The sequence below is a fragment of the Lissotriton helveticus genome, chromosome 9, assembly GCF_964261635.1.
Source record: "Lissotriton helveticus chromosome 9, aLisHel1.1, whole genome shotgun sequence".
Classification (NCBI taxonomy): Eukaryota; Metazoa; Chordata; class Amphibia; order Caudata; family Salamandridae; genus Lissotriton; species Lissotriton helveticus.
In genome coordinates, this window is record NC_136070.1 from 111,135,641 (window position 1) to 111,156,266 (window position 20,626).

General features: G+C 42.9%; 1 protein-coding gene across 8 annotated transcripts in view; it reads right to left on the reverse strand.

Annotated features, from left to right (window-relative positions):
- LOC144780983 (uncharacterized) overlaps positions 1-20,626 on the reverse strand; it is a 1,867,627-nt gene that overhangs the window by 1,321,947 nt on the left and 525,054 nt on the right. For 7 of the 8 annotated variants that reach the window (XM_078659581.1, XM_078659578.1, XM_078659577.1 and 4 more), the window contains exon 12: positions 2,108-2,155. The exons of the other annotated variant lie outside the window; for it this stretch is intronic. In XM_078659581.1, coding sequence (XP_078515707.1) covers positions 2,108-2,155 — 48 coding nt within the window. The remainder of the gene's footprint in view (positions 1-2,107; positions 2,156-20,626) is intronic. 8 annotated transcript variants of the gene reach the window in all.

The following is a 20,626-nucleotide window of genomic DNA, read 5'->3' on the forward strand; positions in this document are numbered from 1 at the left end:
TGGTCCATCAGGTCTATTAAAGTCCTAGTTGGAGTAAACCTAACCTCACCCCCTGGCATCCTCCCGACCTATAAAACGTACCTTTGCCCGAGTCTATATAAGAATGCTAAAGACTCCTGAGTTCAATCAGTAAGGTTACGAATAGGCGGTTGGATTAATTAAGAGGGTTGAAGGCGAATGAGGACAAAAAAATGTTTTAAAAAATGTAATAACCACTTACAAAATAAATATTCAAACTCACTATCTTGTCCAATGAATCAAAACTGTAACTTAAAGCATTGGTTACAGATACCTTCAGAGGTTTATGTGGTTATTAGCAATGATCAGTACAAATTAATGCATACTTTAATTAATCAGAAATACCTTCTCATACATGGGTATGCAAGCATTGTATTTGTCCCATTTTATAACAAATTAGAACATACTGGCGCAATCAAGAAAGCTGGAAAGCCAGGGGCATTCTTATGCTTTTTTAAATGGTATTGTGCAGGTGCAAATGGTACACATAAATAAGCTGAGAACGATAAAGTTTCCTAAGTTAAAAGCAATATCTTTATGAAGAGACCTGCAAGTTTTAGCCTGTTGTTGGCCTCATTCGTGTTACCAAGAGGTAAAATCATATGCTACTGATGCAGATACGAAGGTGCAGATTTACAAGCCCATTGCGTCATTGTTGCACTGCTGATGCGTCACTTTTTGTGACGCACCAGCGGCATAAACAATGCGTCATGTTGTGGCCAATTTACAACGTGATTTATCTTGAGAGATATGTCACTTTGTAGAGGCCTGAGCCACATTATGCCTGCATCAGGTATAATGTATGTGGGGTGGGCGTTCCCACGCAGTAAAGCCTCAAAGAAGTGACACAGAGAAATCTACAAGATTTCATTGCGCCACTTCTATGACTCTACTGCCCCAAAATCTTACGTCTGAAGGAGTGACGCAGAGCAATAAGTATAGGCCTCCCCATGCATTGCTAGAGTTGCATCATGCTTGCGATACAACTCCAGCAATGCGTGACTTTTGTGCCAACAGATACGTCAGAATTTCTGACGCATCTGTCAATCCTTGCACCATGGTGCACCTTATTGTAAATATGACGCAATTATTGTGGCGCAAGGGTTTCGCAAGCAGGCGCAGGGAAACTGAAGCAGCTCTGCTTCATCGCAGAGATGCATCAGTTTCTTGAAATTCTGCCCGAAGTGGTTGTGCTTTAGGGAAGTCTAGATTTGAGTTACTTTGCACTGGGTAGGAGTTACATTGATGGAGCATGGGTGTTCCCATGCACAAAAATAATCCTACCTACAATGCAAGTAACCTTGCACTATCGTACGGTGCAAGGATGCCTGTATAGGTGCTATAATAACTTGAAAACAAAAATAGGGCTGGCTCTATTCAGCAAGGCTGAGCCGATATACTACGCAACAAAAAGAGATGCCAGTGCTGAAAACATTTATTCCATACTAGCATTGATCAACCACAAACAGAAGATTAATTCCAGAGAGGGTATTGCTATTTAATAGCAATTTTTTTTTTTATTTATTTATTTTTTTTTTTTTATTTTTTTGCAAATTGCAATTAAATAGCAATACCCTCTCTGGAATTAATCTTCTGTTTGTGGTTGATCAATGCTAGTATGGAATAAATGTTTTCAGCACTGGCATCTCTTTTTGTTGCGTTGTATAGGTGCTAGGCAGCGCAGTGCGCCAGTGCAAGTACAGAGAAGAAATGCTACCAATCTTTGTAAACAGCATATCTGTTCTCTCCATTTCACGCAACGCAGTCCAGCATGTTAACTTGCTGTACAGCTTTGCGTTAAATAACAATAAATGAGCCCCTACGACTGCTGCACTACACAATTTAGACTATGTATTTCCAAATTTGATTCTGCATGTTCCAGAATTGACCTGCTTTATGTAGCAGTAGACTCCTGAGCACAATGTAACCAGTTAATTCTAAATTTCGAAACAATCCTTATTTATAATAAGTTTGCTCAAGGTTGTCCTACGCACTTACTTGGTGGGGTAGAAAATACAAAAAACTACCAGTGGATGGCAGAAAGCTTCCTATTCATTTTTAAAGTGTGGTCCTGTTTAAAACTACTCACAGCTTTCGGTTCCATTACACGACTTTGCAGGGCAGTGGGAGATGGAGTCTAAGAAAGAATAAAGAATTTGTAAATATGATAGGTACTTCATATTCCTTCCAGGCCATGTAACAATTTAGTATTACAACGGAATAATGTCCCATTATAGATTTAGATCGAATTATTGATACATCTTCAAAACACTTTAATAAGAGTGTGAAAGAGCACTAGTGAAAGGAAATGAAAGCGAGAAAATAAACCAAAGCACTATGTAAATTAAATGAAAATTAATTTAGAATTATGAAAGTACTAAAGAAGGCATATTCACAATTTTGCAGTAGAATTTACAGGACAGCAGCCAATTAGATAAGATAGTCGCAAACATTTTCAGAACAATTTTCCTTCTTTCTCCGTACACTTCACCAGCACAAATTAGGCTGGAATTCGGCATCTGCAGATAGTCATTGGGCTAAATGGCGACCTTTCTAGTAAGCTGTTATAAGTTGAGGGCGTCAAAGGAGGGCAGCCTGGCCCACCATTTATGGGTCCAGCTGAATACAAGTCGATGGCCAGCGGGGCATTGCTATTTGTCCTGCGGACTTAGCACTCTTGGCTTGAGCTAGCTAGGACCTACATGCCAGCCAACATGAGTTCAAGAGGCTAGCAAAACTCAGCTCGAAATGATTCTCCTCAGTAGAAGACCGGGCCAGCCTCTCGGCACGGAGTCATGGCTGGATGACCCTTCGCACTTATGAACAGTTGAAACCTCCGAGCTACTTAAAATTCACCTTCAATGCACGCACTACGCTCTGTTTTTTAAAACTGAGAATGGGGGTGATCCCAACGAGCTGTAATCTCCCTAAATGGAAAAGAGACTGCACCCTGGAAACGTGCCGGCTCTGTGGCCACCATGGAGATGACATAATGCATGTGCTATGTTTGTGCCCTAACCTCTTAGAGGATAGAAAAGCTCTACTACGAAAGGGTTGGATCAAGAAGGAGGCCAGATCTTGTAGAGGAGCAGTGCTGGCTTGTTTCGGCCCACAGAATGGCACCTTAAATTGGGCCTTGGTCAGGTTTATGGAACGCTTCGTAAAAAAGCTATCGGAGGCGAGATGTCTACCGACTTCTTGCCTGAGACATAGCCCTACGGCCTATTTGCATCAGCCTGCTTCGAACCATCTTTATTTGCAGCTTGGCTATGCACATGGCCAGTGGTGAAGAACAAAAATGTCAATACTGCCGTCTCCTACTGGGACACAACTATAGGAGTTAGGGATAGTTTATTTATAACAGAGTTCCATTTGTCATGATGATGGGAGGTTCTTAACAAGACTGTAAAAAAAATATATTTATATATATATATATATTTTGGGATAAAATTATCAATTTTATATATTATAATGACTTTTCATTTTTGTCGAGCGTTGCAAGAGTTTTAACAAATCCTGCAATAAAGTTTCTTGTTCCCTTTTCCTTTTTTTTAATACAGGACATTTTAACTTCAAAAGTTTCTCGAGCAGAACAAAGTTTCTTGATCGTGATAACAGGATCAGATATACTTTTGCCTTCAGTTCTGATCTACTCTCACAGACAGTATAACGATTTGGAGTACATTTTGGATAAGTGACTGGATGGTACATATGTAGACACTTGCCCACTAGGATGTTGTAAAGACCCACAAACCAATAATTCGAGGGTGTTCATATTCCTTAATCAAGTTACTCCTGCCAAGACAATGAGTTAGTCCATGTACAGGAAGGGAAATAAATAGGTGTATCTGCCTACATAAGGGGATTTAAAGGAAGAAGTATTTCCATTGCAAAAACTGCTTTTCTAGAGCAATTTAACCAGTTCATTTGAAAATGTTGGGAGAGGGGCCGCACTCCCCCTCTCCTGGAGCCCTCCATAGCCCTGGGGGCGGTCACCCCCCAGGGCCGGCTCCTGCAATGTCCTGGGTTGCTCACCCCCGGTACATTGCCGTTTGCAATGTCAGGGCGGGAGCTTCACGGCTCCCATCCTGTCATTGCAAACTCTGCAATGGTTTTTGGACGCGAGAGCAGGAAGCCTGCTCTCACGTCCAAAAACCAAAGCAGATTGCGTTTGCACCAGGGGAGCTGCGTGTCAGCAGCTCTCCTTGTGCAAAAGCAATGCCGGCTCCCGCAGGAGACAGGGAGCTGGTGGGACCATGGGAGCATTGGGGCTCCCCCCACGGTCCCAAACACAAAAGCCGGCCCCTGGGAGATGGGGTCCCCAGAGCCCAAATCGGCCTGGTGTGGGGGGCTGCGCAGCCCTCCTCCTCAAAAATAAAATAAATAATGGCTGAGCCCTGGGGGATTGGGTCCCCGGTCCAAGAATGGCCCAGGGAAGGGGGGCCACGTGGCCTCCCTTCCCTATAATAATAATTTTTTTAAAGCAGAAGGCTGAGCCCGGGGGATGGGGTCCCCGGGCCGTAATTGGCCTGAGGAAGGAGACCACGCGCCCCCTCCAAATGTATTTTTTTTTAAAACAAGTCTGGCCATGGCTTGGCACACTGCTGGTGGGGCGATGAGGTGCTCTTGCACCAGGAGCTGCGTTTGCAGAGTGGTGTAAAAAGGGGCATGGCCTCGGACCCCCTCTCTGCAATGCAGCTCTGTGGCACTTACTGGAGGTACCTGGTGGGCTAGTTGGCCCCCAGGGACCCTCAGTATTCAAGGGGAATTAATTCCCCACCTTACAACGTGCCAGGGGGCATGTTTGCAGAGTGGTGGAGAAAGGGGGCGTGGCCTGGTATGAGAAGTTAGCAATCTTGCTGTGTGGGACTTGGTGAAGGTAATAGGAGGGGTAGTTGGCCTTATGGTTGATGTTGGGGGCTAACTACACCCCCTGTTACCTCCAGTAAACCCCACACAGTGGGATTGCAAAGAGGTGTTCGGAGGCCAGGCTCACCTTTCTCCACCATTCTGCAAACGCAACTGCTATGGTATTGTTAGAAATTAGCATTTAAAAAACCTTTGAAATTCACTGAAAAGACCATAGGTTTTAGGGACGTTATAGTTAAAAATTAGCATTTAAAAAACCTTTGAAATTCACAGAAAAAAACATAGGTTTGAGGGACATTATAGTTAGAAATTAGCATTTAATAAACTGTAGAAATTCACTGAAAAAAACATAGGTTTCAGGGACGTTATAGTTAGTTGGACATTTCACTCTTATAAAAGCAGAGTAATTCAGCTGTTATAGTTAAGTAGAGCTAACTATAACTCGCGCCCCGCAATGCACTCTTGATGACATCACATATTACATCATTCATGACATGCTCAGTGACATCACTGATTACATCTCAAATGACATCACTGGTAAATGTGGCTTTGGATTGTGGGCTTCTTGACATATTCTAGAATCATTTCAGACCCCTGATTTTGCCACAATTTGTAAATATACTTCAGTTCAAAAGAGAACTGGATGAAGCAGGGCTGATAGGGTATGAAGGTGGACCCCAGAAGTTGGCGCTCTCACCATGTTATCCTCCTGGTCACGGCCCATGGGTTAAATTGAGCCTCTAGAGACACTCCTAGTGCTGCTGATAGTGGGATGCCCACGAGGGTGAAGGCATTCCTTACCTTCAGCAGTGATTAATGGGAAACTTGCTACTCCCCTCTAGGCATGTATGTGTAGCCACAAACGTGTATGTTGATCTCATTGTGCATTTGCCACTTGTTTCTTGCTCTTGTTAAAAGTGAAGTTGGGGTTTGGTGTATGGATTTTGCAGTTGTTGAGATTAAAATTTAAAGGGAGCTATTTCTTGCCTCCTATGGTCATGATTTCAGTGTTCAAGACATCGTGCTCAAAATGTATGTTGGGTTTCAATTACAATAGCTGGAGGGATCATATGGCTTTGGCCTTAGTACGCAGCAACAATAACCTGATGGGATGCTACACACCAATATTAGCTTGGAATCTACCTTGCACTAATTTGAACAAAACTTCATATATATCCTTCTCAGCATGGGCATTTTAGGACATTCAACAGTATTAGAGCTGTATATGTCCGAAGAATTTGGGATGAGGCCACTTCCACATATCTTTTCATATAGATGTGGGCTCCAATTCAAACTCAAAGTACTTTTGGTGCACTGCACACATAAGGACTCATTTGGGCAGAGTGCAAATGGCATATCTTCCAAAAACTAGCAGATGTCTCATTTGCCCATCTTTTGGTTCCCCGACTCATTAAGAGAATGTAAAGTGTCTGTCAACTTAGCAATTGGGAAACCCCATATGACAGCCACAACAAAAGCAGAGTTATTTTTGGAGGGATTGACCAATTTAAGGTGGCCTGTCAAAAATAATTCTTACTGGTGTCTTTGTTGTCGAAATCAGTCATGCAATGCCTATATGCTAGCCGAGGACTTGACAAGTTCATATTCATCCCCTGTGCACTGGAGGAGTTTTACCAAAACATCAACTCCAAAATATCCTGGGCACAAATATTGTGACCAGTATATTGCGGTATCAAAAATATTGTGGGGCTTAATATCGAAGTTAAGAATATGTTGCATATATTTATTATGTTGAATATATTTACTATCTTGTTTTCTTAATATTGTTTAACATATTGTAATTTTATTTACCCTAGTAATATACAATTTCATTTTTTAAATATTTTGATAAATATTAGGTATTTTTTGTATTTAAAATGATTAGCATCATATTATTATTTGTGTTTCATTTGTTTTATTGTAGTTTATGAGTTTTTATATTACATTTAATTTAATTTTTAATTATTTTAGAAATTGCTAATTTAGAAGCAGGTTATTGAGATTTATAGAATATGGGTATTTTTTTAATTGTAAAGTATTGTTTCAATTAATAATTATTTTAATGAAATAATTTTAATTATTAATTATTCATTTCTATTCATTAACTGGTTAGTTATTTCAATTATTTGTTGAATTGTAATTGATTGGTAATTGGTTGAGCTATTTGTTTAATTATTACACTGTGTTAATGAATTGTATATGTATTCATCATAGTAATTACTTTATTTAAGAATTAAATTCAAATAATAGTTTTTCATTTTTTACAATATGTTTTAGTAATTTTTATTGTCTATGTTTGTTCTTAGGAAGGGAAGCATTTTAGTTCAAGATCTCTGTAATGTTTTCAGTAATTTTAATTTTTTTATTTGTAAATTAATATTTGTAGTTTTTTTAAATTTAATGTTGTTTCATATTTAATAAATACATATATTATTTTAAATAGATTTACATTTTTAGTTTTTAGACTATATTTAAATGTTTTTTTTTTTTATTCGGATTGGGAATATTAAATATGACCCCACCAAAGTCCCACACAGTCTCTACTTCGACTAATGTTGGAGTGGGAATAGTAAACAGTACCTCTCCAAAACTCCAACACTTCACAGTTGCTTCGATTGAAGGGGGAATAGCAATTTTACCTCCTCCACTTGAATGTAGAGAGAGATAAATACTTGTATTTGATTTCATTAAAAAAATCATAAAAGGGTGGAAAACCACCATACAGGAAATGTACATTTTGAAATACAACACGCAGAGGTACGTACTCAGCAATTAGGTTAAAAAAAATATAAAAAAATAAAAAATGAATATAAAACATACTGACAATACCATAAGTGAATTTCAAAACTGATTATGCTAAACCTTGTTAAATTAGTTAATTTGTTCTTTTTTTTCCAGTTCTGTTGCCACAGTTTTCAGGAATTTTATGGCTCTATAGGACAGTTGGGTTGATAGTCCTCCAAGACATTGGATGACGGCTACTCTACATGACATTATTTGTTCCTTCCTAAAGGCTTCCATAAGGACCGTTCTTCGGGTTTCTGGCAGGAAGGGGAAGTAGCATAGTAAATGTAGAAAAGACTCGCCCCTTCCTCCGCATAAGCGGCGTTCCTTGGATAGCCAGGGGTATTTCCATTTTGGTGTCAGGTATTTGATGGAACTGACCCGAGCCGCAGTAATGTTAGGTAATGCTTTTTCTGCTGGGGAAAGGGGCCTAGCAGATATGGTTGAGGTTTCAGCCAATGGTAGCCTTGGATCACGGCCCAGGCATGTTCTTTTTTTTAAAAGGCTGTTTTGTCTATTAGTAATGAGGTCCGTTTGATTGCCTTGTTGACAACCATTTTGAAACTGGAATAAGTGGGAAGAATGAGCCAGGTCTCCTCTAGCTGCAATGCTGCGAGGGAATCCTTCAGAACTCTAAACTTCGAGTTATTTAGCCTGCCTTGGTTTCAATTCCCTTCCAGCGGTGATGCGTAAGGGTGTTGTCCTCTGCATCCCTCATTCTCCAGGTGTTTGGCTAATGCCCCTTGTCTGTCAGGAATCTGGTTTCTTAGTCCAATTTAGGGAGGTGGTGTCTTTGAGGTTTAAAATTTCAGAGCTGTATGAGATCGAGGGTAAGAATTTTGCTGAAATAGTTTAAGCATGTGACCTGTAGAACAACCTGGAAGTTTTTCCTTTAGGACTCTGAAGGCAAACTGCAGTTGTTTAGCTTTGGTACGGCCTTGTCCCAGTTGTAGTTTAAAATTAAGGTTGCGGTCTATTTGAAAACCTAGGTATTTGTATGAGTCTACCCGCTTTGAGGTCAATAAAGCGCGCATAAAGAGGAATGGATTTTAGCGAGGGCTTGGTTGGCTAGCAGGGTGACCACAGAGATATTCGTGAGTGTGCCCATCCCTGCCTTAAATCCTGTTTGTGTGTAGGGAACAAGGTTACATCTTCTAACCCAGTCCTCCAGGTCAACCAACAAGTTGGATGCGTACATTTTTGCCTCCACATCGATTAAGGCTATCAGACGGTAGTTGGAGGGGTCAGAACGGGCGCCTGACTTGTGTATTGAATTTAAAACACTGCCCCTCCAGGACTCTGGGATGGTACAGGATGCTTGGATGGAAGAGAAGAGTGGCGTAAGGAGGTCGGACCAGAATGAAGGATCGTGCCGAAACAAGGCGTTTGGCAGCCCGGTCCTGGAGCTCTCTCGAATCTCAGTTTTTGAATGATTTTTAGAACTTGCTCATTCTGGAATTAAGGGAAGTATTCAGGTGCTTCTGGGTTGGAGGTGATTTGGACGCAACTTGCAACGATTGTCCCCTCGCCTGCCTCAGAACCACAAGTTGCCGGACAGACGACGTTTCATTGTGTAGGAAATCGATGTGGGCTCTCCAGGAGTCCTCCATTAAGTCAGAGTTGTAATGCTGATTCTTGCCGTTTGTTAGCTGGTTGATTATTTCCCTAAAGAGCCTAGAATACCTTCGTTTACTGGAATGGTGGAGTTTGGCTCATAGTTGTTCTCGGAATGCTTTCTTTGCCGCCTAGTGTCTCTTTTTAGGTCTTTTCTGTCTGTAGTGATTAATAGCAAGAGGTCCTGGGAGGTGGCAGAGCTCTGGGTGCGTAGTCTTCTAAGATGTTTGTTTTTTGGTCCTGAGATTTTTTGTGATTCAATCGGCCTCTTGATGTCTTTTTAGTTTTTTGCCTGTGGCCTGGTTGCAAAACGTTTGATTTAGTTCTAGGGTGAAGTGCTCCCATGCCTGTGTGTTAATGGGTTTGGAATCTTTCAATGAAGTGGGTGCATGTCTCCATAATGTCGTTGATCAAATCCGTTTTCCATGCAAGTGGTTTTAAATTGTAGCATTGCGTTTGTTGAGTTAATACTCTGGTTCGTACTGAGTTATCAATGTTACATAGCAACATGTACGATTGCGGTTAGTGGTCACTTTCTGTCCTGTTCATTAATTGGAAGTTTGTGATCGATGGAAAAGGTCTTGATCCATGAAAGTATAGTCTAGTGTTGAAGCTGATTTTTGGGTGATCCTAGTGTATGCAGCAGGCTGTCTGTCGGAATGACAGCTGCTCCTGTTTAGCATGCTCATTGAAAGGGTCAACCAGACTGGCCACACATCCCTTGCTTAGAGTGTCTCGTTTTTTCGGTGCTTGTATACGCTCCTCAATAACTACCAGTAGATTCATATTAATATTCCCTGACAGGATAATGTTTGCATCCGAATGGGCAAGCTTTAATTATGCCAGTGTTGCTAGTAAGTGATCAACTCTTGTCCTTATTCGCTTGAACACTGGATGAATATAGATGTTATAAATGAGAAGACAAGTGAGGAGCGGGTTTCAAGTTTGACGCATTGCAATCAAGAGAACTCAAGATCTATTATTGAAACTTACCATGGAATGTCGGTTGAAATAATGATTGAAAGGCCTCCTTTGGCTCTCCCTAGATTGGTGACTTTTTTAGCCGGCCTCAAGAATTCCTTGTATTCGATTATAGGTGTAGGGTTTGTCAACCAGGTTTCCTGAAAGAGAATAATTTTATACTTTGAGATGAATTCCAAGAAGCCTGGATCTTCTAGTTTAGTACTAAGGCCGAACACATTCCAGGAGCAGATGTTGCAGCCTGGGAGTAATTTGGTGGCTGCCAGATTTGTTCAATAAGAGGAGTGGCTGAGAACGAAGCTGTGGTTGTTTCTTGGCCCATGAAATGTGTGTTCTGTTTAAACGTTATACTAACTATATGCCTGGTAGTTATGTGGCTCAAAGGGGGCAGTGCTTTAAAGAGTTTAAGCAGGACGCTTTTGTTTAAAATGTCATGATTTCCCCTTGATACGTAGTGGGGGATAAAGTACAATTTATTGATGTCTGAAGAGGAGTCCCGCTGCGACACAAGGTGTGCAACCCTTACCGATGCTTTGTCTGCCAGTGTTGGCTCTGTGATTGTTGAAGAAGTGGTCAAGATAGCGTCTGTGTTGTTTTGTGTTGATTGTTCATTGACCTTTATCCAGGTTGCTTGATTGCTTCCCGGGTTTAGGTTATGGGTTAAATCTGGATAGCAGTTTTCTTTCCTCTCTTTGTCAGTAACTTAGTATACAACACGTGGGCTGATTATACTTATTTCTTTCTTAACGTTCTTTGGTGTCATTGGGGGGTTCCCAGATTGTGTTGCCTGGGTGGATAGAAGGTGTTTCTCTTTCCTTGGAGGCTTAAATATGCTGTATACTTTCCAAAACTCTGGTTGATCCCTTTTGGTGTTTTTTGGGCAACTGGGAAAAGTGGGTAGGGTGGATAAAGGGTTCGGTTGGTCCTTGTTTATGATTGTGCCTGGAGGAGTAAATCCCGCAACGTGGTCACTCTGTTTCAGTCCCTGGTCGGTGTTAACGGGAAATAAGTTGATTGCCTGTCTGGAGTGCCTTCTGTTTCTTGTTTTTCTTAGAAGTTTTCTCTCCCGCTTGGTTAATATCTTGGTTGCTGTTAGCTGACCTGCTCTCCATTGTCTGTTGATTGTGGGACTGAAATGATTAGATTGGCAATGGTTTTTGCTGGACTGGATGCTGTAAGGTCTGTCTGTGATTGTTCTGGGTTGCAGGCTGCACCACTGGGGGTCTGCCCCCCATGGGGCGGGGTTGTTCAGTGTCTGTCACCCATGGTGCCTCATGGTCGTGCTACGTTTGTGGAACATTATTTACTGAAGCTTCCCTGCTCTGACAGAAGGATGGGGACCACCGCTAGTTTGTCTATGATTTGGGTGCAGTGGCAGTTGCACGTTTGGTATGTTGTTTGCCAGTCTCGCTGCACCCTCGACACCATCTCATTGAAACTATGCAATTTCTGTTCTACCCCCTGAACATGGATTGCTAAGATGTTTAGGAGGTCCACTTGGGTGTCCAGCTTGTCAGCGTGGTGTCCATTGTTTGTTACAAGAGCTGCCAGGCTGAAGGCGCTGGGAGACTGCCTGGTTCAGTTGGAGATGCCTGGGCGTAGAGTGTCCAGTGTTTTGAACATACTGGAGGGGGGGTTTGTAGAAGTCCCGGGGTCCTGCTGAGTTGTTCCCTTGTTTGGGATGATTGCAACAAAAAGTTTGAAAAATGCGTATCAGGGAAGGGAAACTGCTCCTCCTGTAGATTTGCTCGGCAGGGGGTCTGGCCCTGTTGTTGTTCTGCTTGCGCTTCAAACAAAAGTGAGGAGAAACTAGGCTTGTCACAATTGTTTTTGTTGGAATTGGGGTAGACAGACTCCTGAACTTTGATGTGTTGAGTACCCTGGGGTTTTGTCTGGCTCCCTATTAAATTTGAGATGTTTGTGGTCATCTGATTGGCAGGGGCCCCTTCGTTAAGATTTTGAGGTCCATTAATACCTGGTGAGGATGAAAGTAGTGTCTGATGATTGAAATGATCGACAGAAGCAGGAGGGGTGGTGTATTTGTGCCTGGAAGACTTGGTTGTTTTCCTTTTGTCTGAGTTCTAGCGGAATGAGAGCTTTGGATGATTAGAGTTGGAGGCTTGGAACAGCTGTGGTTGCTTCGTATGGGGCTTCCAATTGTTGAGGTGACTGGGAACTTCTCCCGTACTCCCGGCTAGTGATCTTTTTCCCGCTGGGAGCGCACGTGGTGGCACGCTCACTGAGGCTGAGCTAATACTGGTGTCATCTCTTGTTTTCGGGGCCCTAGAGTCATTACAGTGTTGATTAACTGAGGTAGATTTTATTACAACTTTTCGGAAGTCCGAAATCAGTGCCGTTTGCTGCTATTTGGTGCTGAGTGGTGCCTGAGTGGGACCGCGGAAATGCCTTTGGTGCTGCTACCCGTTTCGCTACTCGAGTCACCGCTGTAGGTGTTTTCGATATAGGTTTTGGCCAGTTGCATCCGGTTGTTAAGTGTGTTGGTGTTGCGTCTGTTGAGGTTCCCGGTACTTGCCCCCAGTGTATTTCATCTTGAACTGAAAGACAAGGGCCTGGGGAGTTCATGCTTTGGAGATCTTTGGCTGCAACCTCTTTAACCTTCGCTTTTGGTGGGGGTGCGCTTCTGACTTTCCCCGACCGCATCCCCCGTTACACAACCCCAAGAGGGGAGAATTCAAAATTACGTGGAGCAGCTGAGTTCCAGTCTCAAGGTAGCAGTAGGTGGCAGTAGGTAGCAATAGGAGGGGTGGGAGTGAGAGAGCAGGGCTCGCTGGAAGTCGCAAGCCACACCCAGCCTAGCTGGGCTGCCTCCGTGAACTCTCCTGGGCACTTTACTCTGTGGCCTCCTGCTAAGGGGGGCCGCGCTCTCACACTCGTACACTTGAGCCCCCACCCGTGCGCCTGCCAACTTGCCTGCTTGGTTGTTTGGTTGCACCTCTGTCCGGAGGTCTGGTCTCTACTCCGGTCTCCACCTCAGCGCTGAAAATCGCAGCCGCTCTATACCGCACTGTTTCCCGCTGGTCTGCTCTGGGGGAAGGGGCGGCTTCTAGCAGCTATCTACAGGTTATGGGCGGCTGAGGACGGAGGACGGAAAAGGCGAGAACCGCGAGCCGTTCGGCGGTTCAGCAGCTCAGCGTCTCGACCACCGACTGCTGCTGCTGCTGCTCAGTCTGGGCGAAAACACGAAATGGATTCGGATGGAGCACTAAGCTGACAGCCACTGGAGTGCCCACTCTAACCTGCAATAAGGAAGCCCTTTGTCGTCTTCTCTCCTGTGAAAAGTGAATGTAAGACCACCATCCTTTAAACAACCACTTACTCTGTACATTTTTGTGAATGTTGCCTTGAAAAATAATCACACCCTTAAGGCTCCCCAACAACTCCTCAATGATTCACTGAAAGTTTCACCCTCACCTTCTTCCCAGCCCTCCTTATTTGCCCTTTTGCAGCTGTGCTTTCTGCTTTCAGTCAAAGCAGGCAAGCAGAGCAGCACTGAGAGGATCTCCGGGAGCATTGTCAGCGTGGCATGGAAGGCCTCTATGACATCACAACAGTGGGTAACCCATTTTATTATAAGCGTTTGTGATGTCATAGCAGTGGGTTTTGAGGTTCAGAAACTGAAATAAAAGAGGCTCTCTATGAGTCATACATAAATTAAATAATTATAACCTTATCTCCAGCCCTTAACCTACCTCTACCATTAAACAAACACTAACTCTAATAGACACCCTTAATCTTAAACTAACTTTACCCTTAACCTACAGTTAACTCCAATCCCCTACTTAACCAAATTCAAATGTTTTCTATTTCAACTTTTTTCCCCACTCAATGCTTTGTTTCAGAACATTTTATGTTCTAACTCTTGGTTTTCCTAACTTTTACATACTCACTTTTTATTTAGTAATTGTAACAGAATTGCAGCAGCAACACCAAAAGATTAGCAGCCTGTCTAGTTTATCCTTGCTGGTGGTAGATTCACTAGAGAGGGGTGGTACTAGTGGGGTATAAAGAGGTAAAAAGGATGGGACAAAAATGGTAACCAATAGGGTTAGAAATGTAAAGTGTATTTGAAGAATACGAACATAGTTGTTAAGAACAAGGATTGAATATAGCATGGGGGAGTAACATGGTGTTGCAGAAATTCTGCTCAGTCACAGAACAATGCTTGGCATCATGGAACCTTAGTACACAGGGACAGAGTCATCCTGCAACATGAGCACCCATGAGCATGGGACCAACTAGCTAGCTATAGTGTCTCACTTACCCTCCTACTCACTCACAGAGGAACAGTGATTAGACACCCCAGAACACAACACTCCCAACCCTCTCAGGAATTGAGGTTGCAGGACACACCCTTTCACTCTCAAACTTGTGCTAGTCCACAATAAGTTCCAATAGAGACACGAGGAAAGTTTAAAATGTTTATTTTAACTATTGTGCTTTAATATGCAGTATGTGTGCCACAATAAATAAGAAAATGCCTAATGCAAATACGGTCAGAATAGCAAGTAGTCCATAAATCAAAAATAGAGCTGTCATTATATAAGACAAAGTAGCCTAACCGCCCTCCCTTTCTACTGAAGCAACATGATTATATATCAGAAGATCTCTGGGTGTTAGCAGCAGACCCCGTACCATAGCATACACAGATGAAGGTTCTACATCATAGGTTGCTGTCACAATCTTCTCCTTGGAAAGATCCATCTCCAAGTATTTCTGTTATCTATCAGTACATACCTATATGACAAAAAAAACATGTTCCCAAAAAACTGCTGCATATGCGTGTTTTGTCTAGGTGCTAGAGCCTGACCAGAACACAATAACAAGGGGCACTGTTGTTTGACATTGTCTGGGGTGTTTAGACTAAATCCCAGGAACAGAACGCAAAAACAACAGCATGTTCTGTGTGAAAGTACAGTGTATAAAGCAAAGTGTCTTTGTGTAGTAACGTGTGCAAAGCAGAGTACAGTCTGTAATGTGTTCTTTCGTACAGAAGGAAAACAACAATGGCCTGCATGGGAAGTATCACACCCTCCCCTTGATCAGGATGGTAGCATGAAAATGACAATAGAAGTCAGGTGGTAAGCAGAATCAAAGAGTATAACCAATTGCATAAGACTGAAAGGAAGTATTGTAAATCATTAGGAAGGGTTTGTGCACAAAAAATGTATTCAATCACAGCATATTGCATATTGCATATTGCTAGGACCCAGGATGTAGGATGCCAACTGAAACAACATTTATTTCAGTAAAATATCCGAACCTTCCAAAGTGAAAATAGTAGCCATCCAATTAAGCCGGTCAAAGGAACAAACATGCTCTGTCATATGGCCAATAGGGACATTGTCGACATCGCTAAGTTAGCGTGAGCTCCCCTGCCATGATGCCACGTTGTGCACATTACTACTTAACTTTATTTTTGCAAGACTCTGTTTATGCCTTTCACATGAGAACCGTCTGCTTTGTGCATTTTCTGTCTGGTCCTGGAGTTTAGTCTGAAGACGGCGAGCAAGGTAAATAAACAATGCCCCTTGTCATTCTGTTCTGGTCATCCCTATCACCCCCTAGACAAAACATGCTACAAAGCTGCGGCTGCAGAGACTCGTGCTTTGATATTATGGGAATGCATGTTTGGTTAACACACACTTGGAGGGGGACCTTTCCAGGGAGAAGGGCCATGTTGTTACTATGATGTAGATGGACCATCTAGGCACTAAGGTATGGGGTTTGCTTACTAAGTCCAGACATCTTCTATTATATAAAAATATTTCTTCTTACCAAGGGGAGGTTGGTTAGGCCTTATAGTCCTTTATCCACTGTCTATATAAGATTACATCTCCCTTTATAATATATGGACTTGCAACAATGCTAAGAGTTTTTTGGTTTAGGTGTTTTGCTGCTGGTAGTGGCTTGTATACTGCACTATAGAGCACAATAGTTAAAATAAACATTTAATTTAAGGTGAATTTGGATAATCCATCAAATTCTGTGAACTTAAGAATGCAATTTGTTCCAAAAGGTCATCCCTATCCTTAGTAGCAAAAAGGGATGCCATCCAGTTAAGCAGTTAGAAGGAACACATGTGTTCCTCGTAATCTGATGCTTCCAATGGCATATCCGGCCAACTTGCGTGACACTCTATGGAACTCTGTTGTAAGAGGTGCTGTGCAGCCGCTCAGGTATTCCATTCAGCCGCATGCATCAAATGACCATCGTCAGAACAGGCCTGGTTATGGGCCAGTAATGGACCCACCTACAGATCATAATGTGAGTCTGCGCATGACGTATTGGAGAGGCATAAATCCAAGTCCTAATAGAAGGGGCACCACCGGCAATAGAACACAGGTTGCACGCAAGTGAAGTGAGCCAAGCGTCGCCAATGGCAAGCATCTAAAAAGTTGTTGCATTCAGTCATGGTACAGTTGCAATTGTTCGGGTCTGTGCAGTACCGCAAGATGGGCAGCCTTGCGTAACAGGAGCAGAAGTACCAGCACTCCTCCCACCAGCGCTAGTATCAAGGGGAACCCTCCGAAGGCGCTGGAAAAAATAGAATGGATAAAGGCCTGTATTACTCCAAAAATCATCTGAAAAGAAGTCCCAGGTCCGGATCCCACATGTTTCAAAAAATTAGCAAGGCCTTCTGTTTCAGACTCATTAAATATTTGATTTGTATTCAGGAGTGACAGTATCTCACTAGATGTTAGCCCCACCTGCAATTCGATTGTGAGTGAGCAAAAGGGAATGTCTTGTTACTGTGATTCCTGAGAATCTGGAGTGTTGTGTTCTGAGGTGTCTAATCCTTTGCATCTCCGTGATTGTTTAGGAGAGCGAGTGAGACACTATAGCTAGTCGGTCCTGGGATTGTGTGTACTGTGGCGGTAGGAAGGCATAGCCCGATACACCGAGGTCCCGTATTCCTGCGCATAGTTCTGTGTATGTACAGAATCCCCGCAACAGCTCCGTGTTTCCTGTTGTTGATAGGACCATCCAAGGCGAACTTGTGTTGTCTTCAACAATGAAAATGAGATCCAAAAGATGCTTGATTGGGATCAATGCCGGCCACTGGCCCCAGTAATGGATTGTACACAAGCTGCATACCAAAGGAACAGTCTTGATTATGGGGCACTATGGCCAACAACTGTTTGAAATCCAGGGAACTGTGTGCTGGTCTAGCCAGGCAGATATCCAGGGCCCATTGGAAAGGGTACAGGAAACGAAACACAGGTTGCACATAGGTGAAATACGCATATTGGAAGATCAGACAACAGTCGGCATCTAGAACTTCTAAAGGCACCATCCCAAGAAGTTGTTTCATTTACTCACGGTATAGCTGAAGCGATACCTGCCCAGGCAGAAACACAGATGGGGTAGCCATTGAGGCATAGAAGGAATAGCACAATGATGCCACAAGTCAAGATGAGCAACAGTGTGAACCCGCCGAATACACAGGAAAAAATCAAATGTATAAAAGCTGCTATTACTCCAAAAATGGTTTGAAAAGAAGTAAGGAGGCTTGAGCCCACAAGTTTAAAAAAGTGTGCCAGGCCCGTGGTATCAGAAGCATTAAATATTTGAAGTATCAATTCCCTAAAATGTAGGGGTAGATTTGTGTCTAACAATGATTGTATTTCACTGGCCGTTTTCACCTCCTGCAATTCGAAGGTCTCAAGTGCTGAAGTCACAGCTACCTCTTGTTGAAACAATAGTGCTTTGAGTCTGCTAAGCTTATTGAAAATCTGTTTTCAGGGTTAAAAAGGAATGCCACAACAAACTATCTACACTCTCATTTGGAGGGGTAACAGGACGTTATTACAAAAAGTAGCTAACTGGGAGACAGTCACACATACCAGATTCCTGCCTGCAGACAGTAACAGTCCTGATTAATATGGAAGTGATAACTGCCATTAAAAAGCAATTTGTGCCAAAAATTTTCACAAGCACCACCCACATAAAGGTCATGCATATTTCATTTGCAGGTCAGAGGCCTATCTTGGCACTTCTAGACTAGACTGGGCTGTGTTATCCAGCATACGTTGCTTCTGCTATGAGACCATTTGATAAGCATATCTTAGAATAAAAAGGGGATAGGCAGGCTTTTTTAACCATCACTGGGTTCTTTTCAGTTGTAATTCTCATGTATTGGGTGATTCTTACTTTAGATGGAAAGACTAATTCAACTTCTATAGCCTTAGGGAAGTTGACAGAACAATTAGTCACTGATGCCAAGTAGCTAGTTCCAAATAATTAGGCATTACATTGCCTTTTGGGAGTCAAAGTGGGGTCTGTGCCACTGTATGTATTGAATGTTGCACCGATCTTCCCAACAATTCTCTTAATATAAATGAAAAGATAGATGAGATTATTTAGGAAAGTATCAAAAGATAGACAAGATACAGAGTGGACTAGATTAAAGTCCTGATGGCATCTTAACGTTGTTGGGGAAAATCTTTGGACCATAGGAAATTAAAATATTTGAATCAATTATTGAAATCATTTTATTTGTAATATATATAGCAATAAGGCTAATACTATGCATCTTCCAGTGCTCTTACAGAAATATACAAGACATACAATTGATGGATGAAATGCAGAACAAATCAAAACATTAACATCCAGTCAAGAGATCTAGGTTAAATCCATCATTTCTTTGCTCACCATGCCACCCAAGTTTAGACCTGGCCATATGCAAATCAGTCTTGACCCGGTGCCTCATGGGAACAGTCCAGCCCGAACTGCCAAGCCAGGTACTCTCTAGATCTGAAACAAGCATCCTAGGACCGGTGTGGGGTTTCACCCCTCATCAGCCAGGATAGCTTGAATCCAGCACACTTAGGGTGAGAAAGCAAAAGATACACAATTGATGGATGGAATGCAGAACAAATTAAAATATTCACCCCCAGTCAAGAGATCTGGGTTAAATGCAGCATTCTTTTGCTCACCAGGCCACCCCAGTATAGATCTGGCCATATGCAAATCAGTGTTGAACCTGTGCGTCATGGGAACAGTCCAGCCCGAACTGTCAAGCCAGGTACTCCCTGTAGCGGAATCAAGCTTCTAAGATCTGTTTCAGGGTTTCCCCTCTCATCTGTGAGATCTGTACCTCTCAACCCATGTACAATCGGTTTTGGCGGCTCGTTTTGGCAAAATCAAAACCATCAGGAAATGTATAAATGTTCTAACTGACTCAACCCGCAAAACCGTGGTCCACGCTCTAATCACCTCCCACCTTGATTATGCAAATGGCCTGTAAATGGGTTTGCCGATTGGTTTAATCCCTATACTCCAGATCATTAAAAATGCGGCAGCCTGACTGGTCTGCAGGGCCCCGCTTTGACATCACGTCACTCCTTATCTCAGGCGACTACACTGGTTGCCCATAGCCAAGCGAATTAAATTTAAGGCCCTGACCTTTGCCTTTCGAGCAGACAAAGGGAGAGGGCCTATCTATCTGAGGAGGAGACTGCGCCCTTATCAACAAGACAGACCTTTAAGATCCAACCTCAAACGCTTTGTCCACCCATTCACGCTTTGCGAAAGCGTGAATGGGTGGCAGAATGTTTGAGGTGGGTATCACAAAATGTTGGAATAACCCCCCCCCCCAACACACTTACGGATGATGCAGCCCGAACAGGAATTCAGAAAGGCCTTAAAAACCTGGCTTTTTAGTTGGAATGACTAGTCCTGCGTTGTCCTCGGCCCTGATCACTGTCTGTTACAGCGCAGGGACACCCCATGTAGGGTAGCTGCGTGCTCTATAAATGCCTTTTATTATTCTTATTATTATCAGCCAGGATAGCTTTAATCCAGTTGCACACTGAGGCCGGGACCCACGTCAGGGCATACCTTAGGGCGCCCTTAGGGTGAGAAAGCAAAAGGCACACAATTGATGGATGGAATGCAGAACAAATCAAAACATTCACCCCCCAGTCAAGAGATCTGGGTTAAATCCATCATTTTTTTGCTCATCATGCCACCCCAGTTTAGACCTGGCCATATGCAGATCAGTCTTAACCTGGTGCCTCATGGGAACAGTCTAGCCAGAACTGCCAAGCAAGGTACTCCCTGGATCCAAAATAAGCATCCTAGGACCAATTTCGGGGTTTCACATCTCATCAGCCAGGATAGCTTGAATCCAGTGCCACACTGAGCCTGGGACCCACGTCAGAGCATACCCGGCGCCCTATGGGTGAGAAAGCAAAAGACACACAATTGATGGATGGAATGCAGAACAAATCAAAATATTCACCCCAGTCAAGAGATCTGGCTTAAATCCATCATTCTTTTGCTCACCATGCCACCCCAGTTTAGACCTGACCATATGCAAATCAGTGTTGACCCTGTG